The sequence below is a fragment of the Oryctolagus cuniculus genome, chromosome 1 (genome assembly GCF_964237555.1).
Source record: "Oryctolagus cuniculus chromosome 1, mOryCun1.1, whole genome shotgun sequence".
Lineage (NCBI taxonomy): Eukaryota > Metazoa > Chordata > Mammalia > Lagomorpha > Leporidae > Oryctolagus > Oryctolagus cuniculus.
The window spans coordinates 21,355,902-21,373,556 of record NC_091432.1 but is presented as its reverse complement, the minus strand read 5'-3'; the positions used below and the strand labels follow the sequence as shown (position 1 = coordinate 21,373,556).

At 57.7% G+C, this 17,655-nt stretch overlaps 1 protein-coding gene across 1 annotated transcript in view; it reads right to left on the bottom strand.

The window, feature by feature from the left end:
• ALX4 (ALX homeobox 4) overlaps positions 1 to 17,655 on the bottom strand; it is a 41,071-nt gene that overhangs the window by 6,167 nt on the left and 17,249 nt on the right. The window contains exons 2-3 of the mRNA XM_002709067.5: positions 6,165 to 6,475; positions 950 to 1,078 (exon numbers count right to left, since the gene is read on the bottom strand). Of these exons, the coding sequence (XP_002709113.1) occupies positions 950 to 1,078; positions 6,165 to 6,475 (440 nt within the window). The remainder of the gene's footprint in view (positions 1 to 949; positions 1,079 to 6,164; positions 6,476 to 17,655) is intronic.

Here is a 17,655-nt window from a genome sequence, read left to right as displayed (position 1 = left end):
AAATAAAGGGAGCTTCCTGTTAATGCACAGCCTGGAAGAGTGTACCAGGGCCCCTGCCACCCACATAGGAGACCCAGATGGAGTTCTTGGCTCCTGACATCAGCCTGGCCCAGCCTCAGCCATGTGGGCATTTGGGGAGTGAACCAGAAGATGGAAGATCGATCTCTCTCTCTCTCTCTGCCTCTGCCTTTCAAAGAAATAAAAAAAAAAAAAAATACCATTCCATGTTCATCTTCACCTGGCCACGAGCCTTCCAAATTTCACAACTCTTTTTCCCAGGGGCCACTGCGAGTGAGAGCTGGTAGCCTGCAGCCCCGGGCCTTCCACCCGCCCCGGTCCTGATGCCACAGCTTTGGCTTGGGTGTCCCCCAGAGGGCCACAATGAAAGGCGCAGTCCCCAGAGTGGCACAGTGAGGAGGGGTTGGGAGGTCCCTGGGTCATTGGGGGCGTGCCCTTGGAAGGGACTGGGGGACCCCAGTCTCCCTCCAGCTTGCCATTGGGTGCCATAAGCTCTTCCCCATACACGTGTTCCCGCCATGGTGTGTTACTACCAGCTGCCCTCACTGCACCCCAGACCAAGGGGCCAGCCCATCTTGGATGCTGTTCCCCCAAAGCTGTGAGTTCAAGACCTCTTTTTCTCTTTAGAGTTTGCTGCCTCGAGTCTTCTGTTACAGTGATGGAAAGCTGAGCTGGGGCAGGGGCCAAGGAGGCAGGGGAAAAAGGGGCTCTCACTGTCCCCACCGTCCCTTCCCTGAGCCCAGCCAAATCTTGGACAATGATGATGATGTGATGGGCAGAAGGAGCTCTGAGCCACCCACACTGAGCTGGAAACAGGCACACACTTGGAATGTGGCTCAGGGGCAGCCATCTCCATGGACTTGGCTGCTCCCAGGGCCCGTTCTCAGAGTGCCCGGGGCTGGGGAACAAAGGGGCCATGGCAGTGACTTACCTGTGCATAGTTCTCAGCGCGGGTGAGGAGGGGAAGCTCGTAGGCTGTGGAGAAGTGGGTTCGAACCTGTTGCATCTGCCCAAAGCGCTCCCTCTTCCTCCACTTGGCTCGGCGGTTCTGGAACCAGACCTGCAGGACAAGGTGGCCGACACAGGGGTCAGGCCATGCACATCGCCCCCTTTGAGCGCCCACTGGGCCCAGTTGTTGGTGTGTCGGGCTGCAGGGCCACAGGTAAGGTTACCCTCTGCCTGTGTCTCGCAGAGCTTTCTGTCTGGAAGCATCGACACTGGGCTGGAAAAGCAGCCTGGTATTGGGCTAGAAACTGTTTTCCTGCTTCAAAACCTACAGCAGGCAAGCATTACACACACAAGACCCGTCACTAGTCATCTCGCTAGCAACCATCTAACCAAGCTCAGCATTAGGGTGCCGGATCCTCAGAGGGCCACAGGCTCCCTGGGCAACCCAAGGACAGCTGTGACGGTCACACGGGGCTTCCAGGAGGCTCGGTCCAGCACTTGAGGGTCTTGACCTCCCCCCATCCTCTCTGCAGCCTTCTTGTGGGAAACAGAGTCTCCCAGCTCTAAACCTTGACATGTGTAAGCAGGGGGAAGCCCTTGTGGAATAAGAGGGGCTTTTCTGGGGAAGAGGGTCAATCAGGGAAGGCCTCCTGGGGAAGAGGACCAGAGCTGGGCCCTGAGTGGTCAGTGGGAAGGAGCAAAGCCCAGGCCTGGATTTAGAAGCAGCAACGCGGGTCTGGAAGACAGGGGAGGCCAGGGCAGGGGAAGCAGTGGGATATAAGGAAGCCAGGAGGCTGAAGCTGGGTCTTGGAGGCCCTTGAATGACAAGAGAGGGGCTTGCCCTTGGCTGTGTAAGATCTCCTGCAGGGGGGTGGCCTGGTGCCAAGGGATGGCGGAAGCCCACCCACCACTGGGCGTGGGGTGGGCAGGGGACACTGGTTTGCCTGGAGACTTGGCTGGAGAGGGGACAGCTCCTTGGTGGGCAGTGTTGGGTCCTTTTCCTCTGCAGGAACATTTCTAGGGACAAGAGCCCTTGGGGTCTGCTCCCCTTGGCCCGTGACTTGGATGCAGACACAGGTGCCAAATGCTGCCCCCGCTGTCTGGGTGAAAATGCTCCCATGCCTACCGTGAGCAGCAGTAGCAGGAGCCATGCAGCCCGACCCCTCTGCGTGGGAGCAGCCGAGCCTCTCCCAGGAACCACTGTTTGGAGGGAGAAGGCCGATTGGCCTTGGAGGGAAGCTGACCAATAGGCTCCGGGGAGCATGGCTATTGCCAATGGTCTCAGTTTCTGCATCAGTCAAATGGGACTGACATCTTTACAGGCACAGGGATGACGCCTCTCATGCCAGCAGCAGGGGAGATGATGGGAAATTCTGCCACCGGGTCTTTAGAATACTCCGTATTTGTTTACCTTCTGCTCCTGACCTTTCTCGCTGTCTTTTTCTAGAGGGGAGAGGTCAAAAGGTCAAGGGATATGGGTCTCATGTTAGTGCAGGAGCAGAGAAGAGATGCTATCCCCACTCCTCATTCTGCTCCAACTCGATTTCCCCGTCCTAGCTCAGGTACACAAGCGTGCGTGCTCCGGGCACCGTGCGTGCGTGTCCACGCACTCCTCCCGTGCACTGCACCACTTGGTTCTGAGTTCCTCCACTTCTCCATCTGCACCGTGGTGTGGGAGAATGGCTCTTCCTGCGTCCTCCATGGAGACCGGCTTCCTCTGGGCTGGGCGGGGGGATGGGGGGTGGGGGTGGGTCTCAGCCCTGCCCCTGAACCTCCAGGCCCAGGCTTCCCACTGGGAGCTAAGGGCCCAGGGGGTCTCCCCTCTGTACTGCTGAAACGGGATCCCCCTTTATCAGTGGCCTGGGCTGGGGGGCTGGGGGCAGGAAGAGAGAATGAATCAGAGGAGCTTGTTTTCATTTCATGTTTAATTTCCTGCAGGCTTAGCTCAGTCTTTCTGCTCCTGCCTCAGCCTCCCAGGGTTTGCTGTGGGGGGAGCTGAGAAGGGGGAAGGAGAGGGGGAGGAGGGCAGCCCACTGGAGGGAGACATCCTTGGCTCCTCTCTGGCTCTGGGGATGGAGCAAGTCCAGTCTCTTGTTGCTGGGGGCTCCCCAGTGACTGTGGGTTCTAGGTGGCTGTCGCAGTCAAGGGAATGTGGAGGTGGGACAGGGACCCAGGGCCGGGCTGGAGGGACCCAAGGGCAGAAGGAGAGGCCAGTGCCCATCAGGGGGTCTAGAAGTGCAGGGAGGCATGTGGGGCTGAGCGAGAGGGCGACAGGGCGCAGTGTCCGGGGGCAGGGGGCAGGCCGGAAGCTTCAGTGGAGGGCTCTCGGTGGAGATGGTTAGGAGGTGGGCAGTGGCGAGGGCCATGCAGGCCTACTGCTCCCATGGGTCCGTCTCTCTCTGGGCCTTACCCTGTGTGCAAGGCCCCAGTTTCAGCTGTGACTTTTGCAACCCGGTCAAGGCTTGAGCACAGACAGCCTGGCCGGTCGGCAGAATCCTCACCCCTAACCCAGGAGGCGCCAGGGCCACCCTCACAGGTGCTTACTGGCTCGCACCCACAGCTCCCGAGGCATGGCACACCCTTTCCTACCCGACCCAAGCGCTGCCGTGTCTCGGGACCCATCTCTGCGGTGCAACCCCTGGAAGGGGAGCTCACTGCCAGGTCCCAGTCGCGCCCCAGGACCACCCCGCTCCTGGCCACCCTGGCCCGGCCTCACTCAGCACAGGCCTCTCCCGAGGACCCGGCTGTGCAAGGAACCAACTGTCTTGGCGGAGGCCCCCTAACCGCAGCCCATCTGGGGCCGGGGCGGGGTGGCCTAGGGCGGGGAGGCCTCTGTCTTATTGTCTTCAGACACCAGCTGTGGTGATTGGAATCCCAGACAGCAGAGAGAGGCCCCTACAGCCCCCGGAGCAGGGCCAAACCCCAGGCTTCTTCCCAGGAAACGTCCGTCTTGGGACTCCTGTCGCTCCCTCCCTGTCCCCACTGCCACTCCACGCCAGGCACCTAGCTTTGCCACCAGCTGAGTGTGAGCGCTGAACAAAGTCTGCAGAGCCAGGCAGGGGGTTCCATCTCAGCCCCACCCCCTAGGGCACTGCCAGGCTCAGGGCTCAACCCAGAGGTCTGACGCACACGACGATCCCACCCACCCTGCTGCCGTTATACAAAGAAAAAGACTCGAAACAATCTGGCACGAGTCCCGGGCCAGCAAACCGAAGGCAAAGAAGCACCGGACTGGAACCCAGGAGGCCTCGATGCCAGGGTCCCCACTGGTACTGGGTCCCGGCCGACTCTGGGTGACCAGGTCCCACCTCGGGGCCTCTTCCACCTCGGCTGTCAGAGGAGATGGAGCGACCTGTACCCACAGTACCATTCTGTGAGTCTATGGCCTTCCCATTAGACAATAAAACATGCGACCCATCAGGGTTTCCCTTTCTGCCTTGGTTGCCAGGAAGCTCAGGGTTGATGATCCTTAGCCTAGAGTTTTTGACATCATGACCTCTCTATTTCAGCACATAATTCTATTCTTACATTAAAACATTAAAATAAAAGCTTTGGAGCCAGCGTTGTGGTGCAGCAGGTTAAGCTGCCGCTGGCAATGCCAACATCCTACGTCAGAGCGCTGGTGCCAGTCGCAGGTGCTCCGCTTCTGATCCAGCTCCCTGCTAACGCTCCTGGGAAAGCAGCAGGAGGTGGTCGAGGTATTTGGGTCCCTGCCACTCATGTGGGAGATTCAGATAGAGTCCCCGACTCCTGCCTTCAGCCTGGTACAGGCCCAGCCATTGCAGCCATTTGGGGAATGAACCAATGAGTGGAAGATCTCTCTCTCTCTCTCTCTCTCTCTCTCTCTCTCTCTCTCTCTTTTCCTTTCAAATATATAAAATAGCTCTTAAAAACATGAAATAACAAATGTTTACTTGTAAGTGGTCTCAGCTGTTTTTGAAGTAGGCCTAAGAGTGTGTGTGCCTAAGTAGGCCTAAGTGTGTGTGTGCGCACACATGTGTGTGTGTGCGCGTGCGTGTGTATGTGTGTGCAGAGGCAACACTCCGCCTTTGCTGTGGGGCAGCATCTCAGCATCGTCTCTCTGTTTTTACTGAAGAGGTCATCGTCCTTTTACTGCACAGGGAGTCCTGACGCTGGGTACCATGCGACAGACGCACACGCGACAGAAGAGTGGCTTTTCCCACCTCAACACAGCACCTCCAGGAGCGTCCCAGACTTCATCAGCGGCCCCCTTTCTCCACTGTTGCAAGAGCTCCGCCTCCATTGTGCAGCTGGAGGGCAGGGTCGGAGGCGCTGGCTGTGCTACCTGGAAGGCGGAGCTTGGCGTTTGCCCCGCTAAGCGGCAGCTCCAGCTTCCGTGGGCGGCTTCTGTCACATGTGCTTTAGCTACTCAGTGGCCTCTGCTTTCCTCCTGGCTCTCTGGCCCAAGGAGGTCTGAGGGTCTACGCATACTTATTCTTTGCTTTGATCTCCTCTAATTGGTGGGAATACGGTGACAATCAGCGCGTGCGCTTGGGAAGCTCACCTTCTAGAAGGAGCAGACAAAATAATTTTGCCAGGCACAAATTCTAGCAACAAGACCGAATAGGGTCACGTGATAGCAGGTGGCCTGCTTGTGCTGTGTGGTGCTGGTTGAAGCTATTTTGCGTTGCACTGCATCAAGTTGGGTTGGGTTCCAGGGTGTTGGGTTGGGTTGCGCTGAGTGAGCCGTGTTGGGCTCTGCTGTGTTGTGCTGGGTTAGGTGCTGCTGGTTGAGTGTGGGGATGGGGGCTCCTGCTTTAGCCGCTGTGGTCAGGGAGACTCAGAGGATGCACGCTGAGTTGGGGGCTGACAGATGGCAGAAGGGGCAGCCATCCCAGGCAAAGGGACGACGGGGCCACTTCTGCTTCTGCCAGGGGGTCGCCGCAGACGCCTTTATGTTTGACCCGTGTCCTGCCCCAGACTAGGACTTCCAGTAGCTCATGAGAGGGCCCAGAATCTCATACCCAGTGGGGTCTGGAAGCCCAGGTGGCCGGCGTCCTGCCCCTCAACCCGAGGCACCCTCCCCCGCCCCGGTAGAGAAGCCCGATGGGAAAGTGGATACAGGTAGAGAGGCTATGGCTGGGGGCAGGGGCACAGCGAGCAGGCGGGGCACCTCCCCACCCCGGCTCCGCCCGTCCGGCCCAGGGAGGCCCCAGCCCCAGGCGGCCCTCACTGACCTGCACGCGGGCCTCGGTGAGGTCCGTCCTCATGGCCAGCTGCTCGCGCGCGTACACGTCCGGGTAGTGCGTTTTCTGGAAGACCTTTTCCAGTTCCTCCAGCTGGTAGCTGGTGAAGGTGGTGCGGTTCCGCCGCTTCTTGCCCTTGTTGCTCTCCGAGTCGGCCTTCTCCAGCGGGCTCGGGAGGTCGGCGCTGGCCCGCTCCTGGGGCGCCTTCACGCCAGCCTCCTTCCCGCTGAGGTAGCTGCTGTCCATCCCCACGGGGTCCGAGTCCGGCGGTAACTCTGGCTCGCCCAGGGAGCTCTCCTTGGCTGGGGGGGTGGGGAAGGACAAGGTCAGAAACAACACTGCACCAAGCGAGTGGGGGCAGGGTACTGGGGGACTCCAGTCCACACCCTCTCCTCCTCCCAGAAGCACAGTGGAGGGGAAGTTGGGAGACTTTGCTTCTAGTCCTGCGTGGGCAAGTCCTGCTCGGAGCTTCCCTGCCCACATCCCTGCCGTGGGACTCCTGCTTGGCCAACTTGACTTCCATCACCTTTGACCCCACCCCTGGGTTCCACAGGAGCTGTGGCGCCTCTGCCCCAGGTGTTAGGGGTCACCTCCCCTCGCCCTTCAGCCTCCCCTCCCCCCCACTGCTGTCACCTCCTGAGAACACAAGGGTCGTCCTTTCTTGGGGCGGGACAGCTTTGAGGGTCGCCGTGCCCTTGACAAACAGGCTCCTGCCCACTCTATCCTTGTGACCTGGCTGCTGCCATCCGGGGCCACTGCTGTGTGACGTCATGGGGTGCCCCAGAAGCTCAGGGCTGGAAGGAACTCACCATCCACCCATGCAGGTGGTGGATGAGGAGGTGGAGCCCGCGTGGAGGGGGCAGGAAGTAGCGCGTCTGTGTCCGATAGCTCAGCCAGCATCCTAGGCAGACTAGCCCCCCAGGGCATGGACTTTGCAGCCCGCCCCAAGGCATCCGGTACTGAGGACTCTCTAGCTCTCTGCTTCGGGCAGAGTTCATTTAATCACCCCGGGCCTCAGTGTCCCCCTCCAGAAAATGGGAGTGAAAAGACCTGTGGGATTTTCCCCATCAGGGCAGTAGTGAGCAGCAAAGAGGTTAGCAAAGAAGGCACTCAGCATAGCACTGGCTGTGTAGGTAACTCCCAGTCCCCGTGTGGATTCGCAGGCCTGGGGCCCCGGGAGGACCAGCTACCTCCGACCCGGGGAAGTTCCCCGAATGTGGGGGTCTCTGCATCCCGGAGCCCAGGCCGGGCACCCATGAGCACCACGGGGAGCACACCCACCGCGGTGTCTGGAGTGCAGGCGTGAGGCCCTCTCTCGCCACACTCCCTTGTCTGTGACGTGGGGAAAGGGAACCTTGGGGAGCTAGAGGAAGCAGCTGATGAATGAGGCACCTGGGGAACACGGGACAAGGCCTGTCCCACGCACAGGTTCCCATCATCACAGCAAGCATGGCGGGCAGGTCCCAGGGCAGCTGAGAGGGACAACTGGCTGTGACATTATCATCCCCTCTCCAGGACACCGAGCAGAGAGAGGAGAGGTGTTTCCCGAGGAGGGTGCAGAGGCCACGGGGTCATGTGTGTGTGTGAGAGAGAGAACAGCCGGGACATCACACATGACACCACATGAGTCCAGGCACACGCATGCGCACGTACACCCACACACAGACACACGGACAGGCACACAGGCACACTCGGCCACAGCTTCAGTGACAGCATTATGCAAACTGCAGCTGGTAGCTGTGCCAAGAGCTTTCAGCAAAGATATTTATCTTCCTGGCAGACAAATAAGTTTTATGTTTTGGGTTTTTTTTTTTTTTTTAAGGAAATAAATCCCACCCAGCTTCACCAAAAATAAACAACCCTGTTATGCAACTTCCTGGAGGCCAGACCGCGGTGGGTGCGGGGTGGGCAGCCCCTGCCCCCTCCTGCCCCAGCACTGGCTCCTGGGCCCCCTCTTGTAACCGTGTGCGCGGCGCGGTGCGGCACTGGGCAGGGGGAGCTCCAAGCTGCAGGAACCGCAGGTCGGTGGGGACCCGCTCCGACTCCTGCCTTCAACTAAGGAGAAAAAATCTAGAGACAGGAAGGACCCTGCCCTGACTTCCCGCAGAGCACCAGCCCCTGCGGCCCTGGCCTGCGGGCTTGAGCCCCATTCCCAGGGTCACGGGCACGGGCAGAAGATCCCCAGGGAGCAGGGAAGAGGGCCCTGGCATCACCACAGGAACTGCGCTGCGGCCTCCCACCCCCTCCCCATCCTGAGGCTGGGCCCCATTTAGACAACCAGGGAGAGCTCGGCTGGTCTGAGCGACAGGCCAGGGCCCTCGGGGGCTCAGCTGAGACCCCGGATGTAGTGGTCGGTTCCAGCCTCCCGCCGCCTGGCCGCGTCCCCGCTGGGGGACGGTTCTCCAGCTTCCGGCACAGCGGGACTGTTGTTCCCGAGACCCAGGCCTTCCCCGTCGCCCCCGGGCCTGGGCTACACCCCCAGGGCCCTTCCTCAGGCAGCCCCATGGCCCTGGGAGCCAGGGCCACACCTCTCAGCATCTGCGTGCCTTCTAAGGAGCTGCCGTGGTCCCCACTGCTGTCCTGCCTGTTTGAGACAGATGAGGGCTGGCCCCACACAAACCTAGTACACTGTTCCCCACCTGGACTGCTCCCCCAGGGGCCTGCACAGGGGCTTGTGTCAGGATCCAGCTCGCCCTGCAGAGTCCGTCTCAATATTACGGTCACCATGAGGCTGGGTCACTCCAGAGCAAAGGAACCCACAGACCACCTTGGTTTCCCCAAGCCCCCAGCGCCAGCCATCAGCCTAAAATATCCGTTCTTTGCAGCTGGCTTCCAAGATCGGTCAAGCACCAGCTCCTCCAGGCAGCCCTCCCAGACTGCGACTGTCCTCTGCCCTGTCTCAGCCTCCCCAGTCATCACCTGTGTTTGCCAACCAGCACCTGATCAAGCTGTGGGTGTCCAGTTCTGTCTGCAGGATGTCACCTGCCTAGAACCGGGGCCTCCGGTCATTTGCCCCTTCTCAGCTCACAGCTTAGCGTAAGACGGGGCAGACAGCAGAGCTGCCCTAAGAGGTTGCCCAGGAGTAAATGAGCGAGTCCTAGCAAGCCTCACTGACCGGCTGTGTTTATGGACCTACTGTGTGCCAGTGCTCTGCAGCGTGCGGGCTGAACCGGTTGAATGAACCGATGAACCTGCTTCCTGGGGAGGCTCCTGGTGGGCAGGGCGCAGCAAAGACGGCCATGCAAAACCCAGCGCCGCCTTGCAAGGCCGACAGCTCGCGTGGCGGAGGTGACACCTCCACGCAAGGAAACAGGGAGAGCCCGGGAGCAAGGAGGCAGGAGAGTCGCAGGGGAGGCGCTAAAAGGTAGGCCACCGTCCTGGACGCCCAGGGCAGGGCCCGCCGGGAACCCACCGAGCTGCTGGGAGACAGCAGCGTGGCGGGCTGTCGGGCAGGCTTTCCTCAGGGCTCGGGGCTTCCAGAGCTTGCGGAGGGCGCGTGGGGGCAGGTCACCCTGTGAGACAGCGTCATCGCCATCCCCCATCCTCCGGGGAACAGCTCCCGTGGGGACTGGGGACTAGCTCTGTGCTGCTGCCCCTCCCACAGCGGGTGGCGGGGAACCTGGAGGGGTTTATCCCAGGGCCAAGGCTGAGGGGTCCCAAACTACAGAATTCCCATCTGCAACTTCCCCAGTCTTTTTAAAATTTTTTAAGTATTTTTTTTAAAGATTTATTTTATTTATTTGAAAGACAAAGTTACAGAAAGAGGTAGAGACAGAGAGAGAGGTCTTCCATCTTCTGGTTCACTCCCCAATTGGCCACAATGGCCAGAGCTGCGCCGATCTGAAGCCAGGAGCCAGGAGTTTCTTCTGGGTCTCCCATGTGGGTGCAGGGGCCCAAGGACTTGTGCCATCTTCCACTGCTTTCCCAGGCCATAGCAGGGAGCTGGATCAGAAGGGGAGCAGCTGGGACTAGAACCGGTGCCCATATGGGATGCCGGCGCCTCGGGCCAGGGTGTTAACCTGCTGCACCACAGCGCCAGCCCCTAATAATTTATTATTTTTTTTTAAAGGCAGAGATACAAAGAGAAGGGGTTGCTGGGTAAGCGGAGGAAAACCCTTTCTTACTTCCCTGGACCCTCCCACTCACCCTGGTGCCACCGAGTGGCATGGCGGGCTCGGTTCACTTCCAGGCAGGCAAGCAGGGGAGCTGAGATCGAAGGAGAAAGAACGCCTAGAGCCGTCCAGAGTGAGAGAGCACTGGTGGCCTCCGTGTGTGCCTTCCCGCCGTGCGCATGGACGGGCGCCCCAGGGCACGTGGCCTGAGTCTGCCTCCAGAAATGGGTACAGGGACCATGCGTGCGGTGGCTTGTGGGCAGGTTTGTGGACGAGATGTGCATGCTGGCCTGGTCAAGTGCAGGCTCACGGGTGGGCTGCGGTGCCTGCAGGCGTACATGCAGCTGAGTGTGTGTGTGCGAGTATCCATACCTGCAGAGACAGGTGTGGATCTGGACATGGGTGACGTGTGTGTGTATGTGTGTGCCCAGGCCATGCATAAGGAGTGGGTGGCTAAGGGGGCTGAGTAATTTTATCCCCCATGGTTTTGATTACATCTATTTTCCCTTCAAACATCTGCTTTGCGGGGGACATGCCGCTCGCTCTGTTCTCAGCGAGCCGGCCCCACACACCCCGTGGCGGCGCGCACAGCACCGATATGATCTCCTTAAACTAAACAGGCCAGCATGGGGCCCTTTCATGCCATTTAAAGGGCACTGACTAAACCCACTGCTGTCCAAACAGTCGGGCGGGGGTGGGGCGGAGGTTAAAGGTGAGCCATTGATCATGTCCCCACCCCACCTCATCTGCCTCTTCGATGTCCCTACTTTAGCTCAGGGCTCTGCAGATAATGCTGGAACTAGATGATGTTGCAACAAGTGTGCACGGAGCCCATCTGGGGGCCCTGGGTTGAGCGGAATGGTGTCCGCCCTCCAGGGGTGACAGTCTACAGAGCAGGGTTGGGTGCAAGTGCTGGGGCTCAGGCCAGCCACTCCGAAGCTGGCGTGGGCACACCTGTCCACCAACACCCACCAACCGGACAAGCAAAGCGTGCGACACTGCCCGGCCCCCAGCAGGCGAAGGAGGGAAGGGGGTCTAAGTGGAACCGGGGACAGCTGAGGGGCAGCAGGGAAAACCAAGGACATCCAGAGAGGCGTGGAGCTCAGTTCATAGCAATGTGATTTTTTTTAAAAAAATGGGCAAAATATTTGAACACAGAGAGCAGCAAGCAGATAAGCATGAGATGGTCTCAACCTCATTGCTGTTCTGCACGCTGCGGGGTGACACCGCTGCATGCCTGTTACCATGGCAACCCGGACCCCCCCACACACTGATGCCCAGTGACCACGAGGAGGCGGAGCAACTGGAGCTCCCCTCCGTCTCCGGTGGGGCAATGCTTGGCAGTGAATTTCAGAATGAAACAGACAGGACCCAGCAGTCCCGCCACAAGGCAGTTACTCTAAATAAATGAAGACTTTATTTGCAAATCTGTATACAAATGCTTACAGCAGCTTTGTTCCCCATCACCCCAAACTGGACACACCTCAGGGTCCTTTCACAGCTGTGGAGACCCCCAGGCAGTGCATAGTGTTCAGCAATGAAAGGAGCGGATGACACTGACATCAACAATGTCACAGGGAACCTCAAAGGCATCCTGTGGTCTGCAAACGAGGCTCATCCTGGGGCCGTGTCAGGGCACAACGCCACAAGTGCACCAGCATCCCTTGTGGGAGTCCCGGCTGCTCCACTTCTGATCCAGCTCCCTGCTAGTGCGCCTGGGAGGCCGGGGAAAAGCTCTGGGCTCCTGGCTTTGGCCCCGACCAGCTCCGCCCATTGTAGCCATCTGCGGAGTGAACTAGCAAATGGAAGCGCCCTCTCTCTCTCTCTCTCTCTCTCTCTCATTTTCTGTCACTCTGCCTTTCAAATAAATAATTTTTTCCTTTTAAAGAAGAAGCCCACCTCAGAACTTGCTGGGTGTGTGATTCCAGGTTGTCAAAATGTGACTTTCTGGGAAAGGCAGAGAGCTACAGGGCAAGAGAGCAGATCCTTAGACGCCAGGTGGCTGGGGGAGGGGAGGGCTTGTCTGGAAGGGGCCACCCTCGTGTGGGGGCTGCGCCGTGCTGATGGAGGCGGGAACACACCACTCTGGACCCAAGTGCACTAAATCTCATGAAATGATCATCAAAAAATTAATTTGTCAGCACATTTTTTAAAAATGTGCAACTAAAGAGAAAATGCAAAATCATGGTCAACTACATGAATGAAAAACTAAATAAAAAGTCGAGGGGTGGGTGTTTGGTGCAGCAGTTGAGACACTGCCTGGGATACCGCAGCCCAGATCGGAGCGCCTGAGTATGGGTCCCTGCTCCGCTTCTGATCCAGCCACGTGTCACGTGCACCCTGGGAGGCAGTGGATGGTGGCCAAGGCCCTGGGTGCCTGCCACCCAGGTGAGAGATCGAGACTGGGTGCTGGGCCCCTGGCTTCTGCCTGCCCAGCCACACTTGTTGCAGGCGTCTGGGGTGTGAGCCAGCCATGGAGGCTCTCTCTCCATCGCTTTCTCGCTCTCTCTTTTGCTGTCTCTGCTTTTCAAGTAAACATAAATTTTTTTTATTTGAAAGTGTATATGGCTTCCTCCAAAAATTCTACTTTTGGGATTTTATTCTAAAGGAATTATTAATGATGGGTCCAAAAATGTACCTAGAGAGGAAGTTCCTCACGGCATTGGTTAGTCTGCAGAAAAACTGACAATAACCAAAATATCCAAGCGTAGGGGGTGGGGGATGGGTTAAAGTTCCCGTAAGTGGAAGCCCCTTCCTGGCATTCACTATTGTGTATGTTTTTGTTTTCCCTTTGCTTGGTGCCTGTCCCTCCATCCCATAAAACAAACATGGAGGGGCCAAATATGTTTGCTTTGTTTACCCTTTCTGTCTGATGCCCAGTAGTGTAGCCAGCACATAGTAGGTGCTCCCCAAACAGCTGGTGAACAAATGAATGAAATTGCTATGATAGAACAGCATTTTGGTGCATGGAACAATGTTCATCTTGCGTTATGTAAATTCCGCTTTGACACAAGGGCAGGGAGGCTGTGGAGTATCTGTTCTTAGAAAACAGTAGAACTGGCCAGCGCTGCGGCTCACTAAGCTAATCCTCTGCCTGCAGCGCCGGCACACCGGGTTCTAGTCCCGTTTGGGGCACCAGTTCTGTCCCGGTTGCTCCTCTTCCAGTCCAGCTCTCTGTTGTGGCCCAGGAAGGCAGTGGAGGATGGCCCAAGTGCTTGGGCCCTGCACCCACATGGGAGACCAGGAGGAAGCACCTGGCTCCTGGCTTTGGATCAGCGCAGCGTGCCGGCCATGGTGGCCATTTGGAGGGTGAACCAACGGAAGGAAGACCTCTCTCTCTGTCTCTCTCTCCCTCACTGTCTAACTCTGCCTATCAAAAAACAAACAAACAAACAAACAAACAAAAAACTAGAACTTTCTTTCTGGTTACCTTTTTAACTTTGTTGCTTTTTTTTTTTTCTGGTGTGAGTTAATTTTCTATTTCTTTTCCCATGGACAGGTTAAGACATTACCTGAGAGCTGGGAACTTGGCCCAGCAGTTAAGTAGCTGTTTGGGACGCCCACCTCCCATATCAGAGTTCAAGTTCAAGTCCCAGCTCCTCCACTTCTGATCTGGCTTCCTGCTAATGTGCACCCTGAGAGGCAGTAGGTTGAGTATGGGGTCTCTGCTGCCCACACGGGGACCCCCATTGAGTTCTAAGCTAAGCTTCAGCTTAGCCCAGCCCAGCCCTGACTGTGGCACCTGGGGACTGAGCCAATGCATGCCTCATCTCTCTCTCTGTCTCTATCTCTCCTCTTTCTATACCTTTTAACTAAAATAAATAAATATTTTTAAAAGCTCATGAAAATGAAATAAAACATAAGCTTGCTTTAAAGAAAAAAAACCTCATTATCTGAAGGCAGCACTGGGAAGCATGTGGGACGCAGCTGTGGCTGGGTGCTGGGCTGGGTGCTGAGTGGGCCCTGGGGGTGGCCAGAGGGTGTTTAGGGCAGCTTGCGAGAGAGGCCATGGAGAAAGGCCTCACAAATGGGACCCTGGCTGAGACAGCCTGGGGACTCCGTGACACTGGTGACCCCTGGTGTCCCGGCTCCATCCGGCCCTGACCCTCCCCGAGGGCTCCCGTGGCCCCCAGGTCTTTACTGGACGTTCTGTTACTGGGACTTTCCGGTCAACCTGAACACCTTTCAAACAGATCCCCACCGTGGCATGGGGGCACAGCTAGGAGAGAGGACTGTCCGTTTGAAAGGCGGGGCTCATGGAGGCTTGGGTCTAGTTGTGTGAAACCTCCACCTGACTCGTCAGGCTGACAGCACGCGGGGCCCTGCAGGCAGACCCGCAGCCTCCCCACCTCACCCCCTCCCTGCACGCAGGCCCTGGCCCGGCCTCCCCTCCCGCAGGGCACAGCACAGACAACTTCCCTACCGGGATGTCCTGCCCCGAACCCGTGCCGTTGACCACCGCTGTCCCCGGGCTTCCTTCTCCCTTTCTCTAACTTCTGTGGGTTTTTCCTTCATTCCAGGAGTTCTATGCTTTATATGGTAAACTCAAAAAAAAAAGTATAACAAGTCAGAAGAAGAGACCAGTAGCACACACCCGCAAAACACACACAGGCACAAAACACACTTTTCTAAAAAATAACAGCTCATTTTTTCAACGTCACACTATATCCTCGCATCTGTCTGCATGGTTTGCTCTTCTGTGCCCGTTCTTAAGGGCTGTGTGGTATTCTCCAGTGTAGGCAAACTCTATCAAATCAACCCTCCACCGCTGGGTATCCAGGTTTCCGACAGAGATCATGACGGTTGTTGGATGAAGTCTCTAACGTTAAAGTTCTTGCTGCATTTGTGGTCATGACCTTAGGAACTCTAAGAAGGAATCACACTGAGTTAGAGCCAGTGTTGTGGCGGAGCCGGGAAAGCCACCGCCTGTGACGCCGACATCCCATAGGGGCGCCCGTTCAAGTCCCGGCTGCTCCACTTCTCATCCAGCTCCCTGCTGGTGCACCTGGGAAAGCAGTGGAAGATGACCCAAGTCCTTGGGCCCCTGCACCCACGTGGGAGACCTGGAAGAAGCTCCTGGAGCCTGACTTTTGGCCTGGCCCAGCCTTGGCTGTTGTGGCCATCAGGGGGAAGGAACCAGAGAATGGAAGATTCTCTCTCTCTCTTTCTCTCTCTCTTTCTCTCTCTCTCTGCAACTCTGCTTTTCCAATAAATAAATAAATCTTAAAAAGAGAGAAGTTCTCTTGCTTAAAAAAAATTACTGAGCTGAAGTGTGCACACGTCTTCCTGCCTGTCATATGTACGGCCGCGCTGTCTTCCAGAGACGTGCCCATGGCCTTAGCTACCAGCTGGCTGTCCGCCCACATCAGGACCAAAACTGGTCACAGTCCTGTTTTTGAATCTCCGCCAGCGTGCTGGATGGCAGCGAGACCATGTGGTCATTCACTTTTTTGCTGCAAACAAAGCGGAACCGCCCCTTGTTCTGTATGTCTTCTGTTGTGAGTGGCCTCCACCAGGTTTCTGAGGGTCAGCCAGTGGTCACCCTCCTTCCCCTAGACTGCTGGGCTGGGTCCACCTCTCCAACACCGAATTCTGCTTTAAGACACAGGCCCGCTGCTCACGAGGGCATGAGCCGCCCAAAGTCGGGGCCTGGAGCTGGGGCCCGGGGCCTGATGGGAGCAGGTGCTTTGGCTGTACCCTTGGACTTGATGCAAACCAGTGCATGCGCCTGTCTGGGAGGGAGGCCAGGGACGCTGTGGGAAGGGGGTTAGGTGGCCTTGGCCCCTCAGCACACAGTGCCCGTGTGGGGTGGCTGAGGCGAGGGGTGGCCAAGGAAATAAGCCACAGGGCAGGACATGGACAGCCAGAGACCTTGTGGCTGCACTGGGCCTGGACAAACCTCTTGGCTTCTGTTTCCTTAGCTCAGCAATCTTGCGTGAATCTCTGCCAGGGAGCAGAGTGAGAAGAGGTTTTTGGAGGGACCCAGCCCTGCAGGAAGTCAGGGCAGATGAGGAGTCACCCACGCTGGCTGCTCACCCAAAGGGCTGGTTCTCAGGCCCCTGCATTAGCAGTGCAGGGACCCGACACCCCACAGGTAACATCAAGCCTGCAGTTGCTCACAATGGCCACCAGGAGGCACTGCAGATCTAATAAATCGTCTCTGGCCTGGAGGTGGTGCCCCAAGGCCCCAGACGCAGGTGAGAGTCCTGGAAGTTGAGTGGACGCCTCAGGTCCTGCCTGGGAAGATTTGCCGGTCACGTGATTATGCAGCCCTACTACGTGTGCCACCTAGATGGATGAGCCGGTCCTCGCCCTTCCTCTCCCAGTCCTGAACATTAGTACACAGTAGGCTCGTTCAAAGCCCCTCTGAATTCTCCCACGGGAACCCTTATGAGCATCTCAGCCTTACATGTAGGCAAGCTGAGGCTCTGAGCCGCAGGACCCAGCAATGAGCCCCAGGCCTGAAACCTGAGCCCTCCGTGGAGACCCCTGGACATTCCTCAGCCCTGCAGCTGCTTTGACGCACAGTAGGTGTGCAGGGAGCATCTGTCAGACTCTGCAAGCCAAAGCTCCAGGTGACCCTGTCGCTGGGTGCCTGGCTTTCCTTGTGGCTGGCAGGCTTGCCCAGGGAGTCGTCAGCAAAGGCAGGGGCCAAGGCCCCTCCCCCACGGGCCACTCTACCCCCACATGGAAGTTCTCCCTGCTCTTCCCACGAGGTGGGGGCTCTCTCTCCTTCCCAGGAGAGGGAGTGGGCCTCGCAGAGCCAAGGGATTCACATGGAGCTCTCTCAAAGAACCCCGGGAGTGCTTTGCAAGTTAGAAAGCACTACCGCCTCTCTCTGCTCTGATTCTTGCCTCATTCCAGCCACATGGAAAATGTGCCCATTTTGCAGCCCCAGCAACGGAAGCTGGAGGCAGCAGATGACTTGTCCAAACGACGGGGCAGAGGCCGCGTGGGGGTTTGCACGCCAGCCCGGGGAGCCTCCAGGGACCCTCCTGGATGAGACGGATAGAGGCAGAGGGGCGTGGGGGGCTGGCAAAGGGTGGACGGCTGGGCGCCACTGGAGGAGGGCTCTTCCCACCAGAGTTTACTGCCTCAACTTCCTGAAACACGGAACTCCCACTGTGGGCACGGAAGCACTTGGAGAAAGAGGGGAAGCTTAATCAGTTTGGGAGAACATTATATGCACCTGAGGACGTACGCATTTACCAATGGATGCCTACGTACACATATGGAGAGAGGTCAAGAGAGACGGCACGGATACAGCACCGGGCAGTCTTTGGGGACTCGGCGGAATGGGACCTGGGATGTCTCGGTTCTTGTCATTTTGCTCGAACTCTGAGATTAAATCCAAATAAAACTTTTTTACA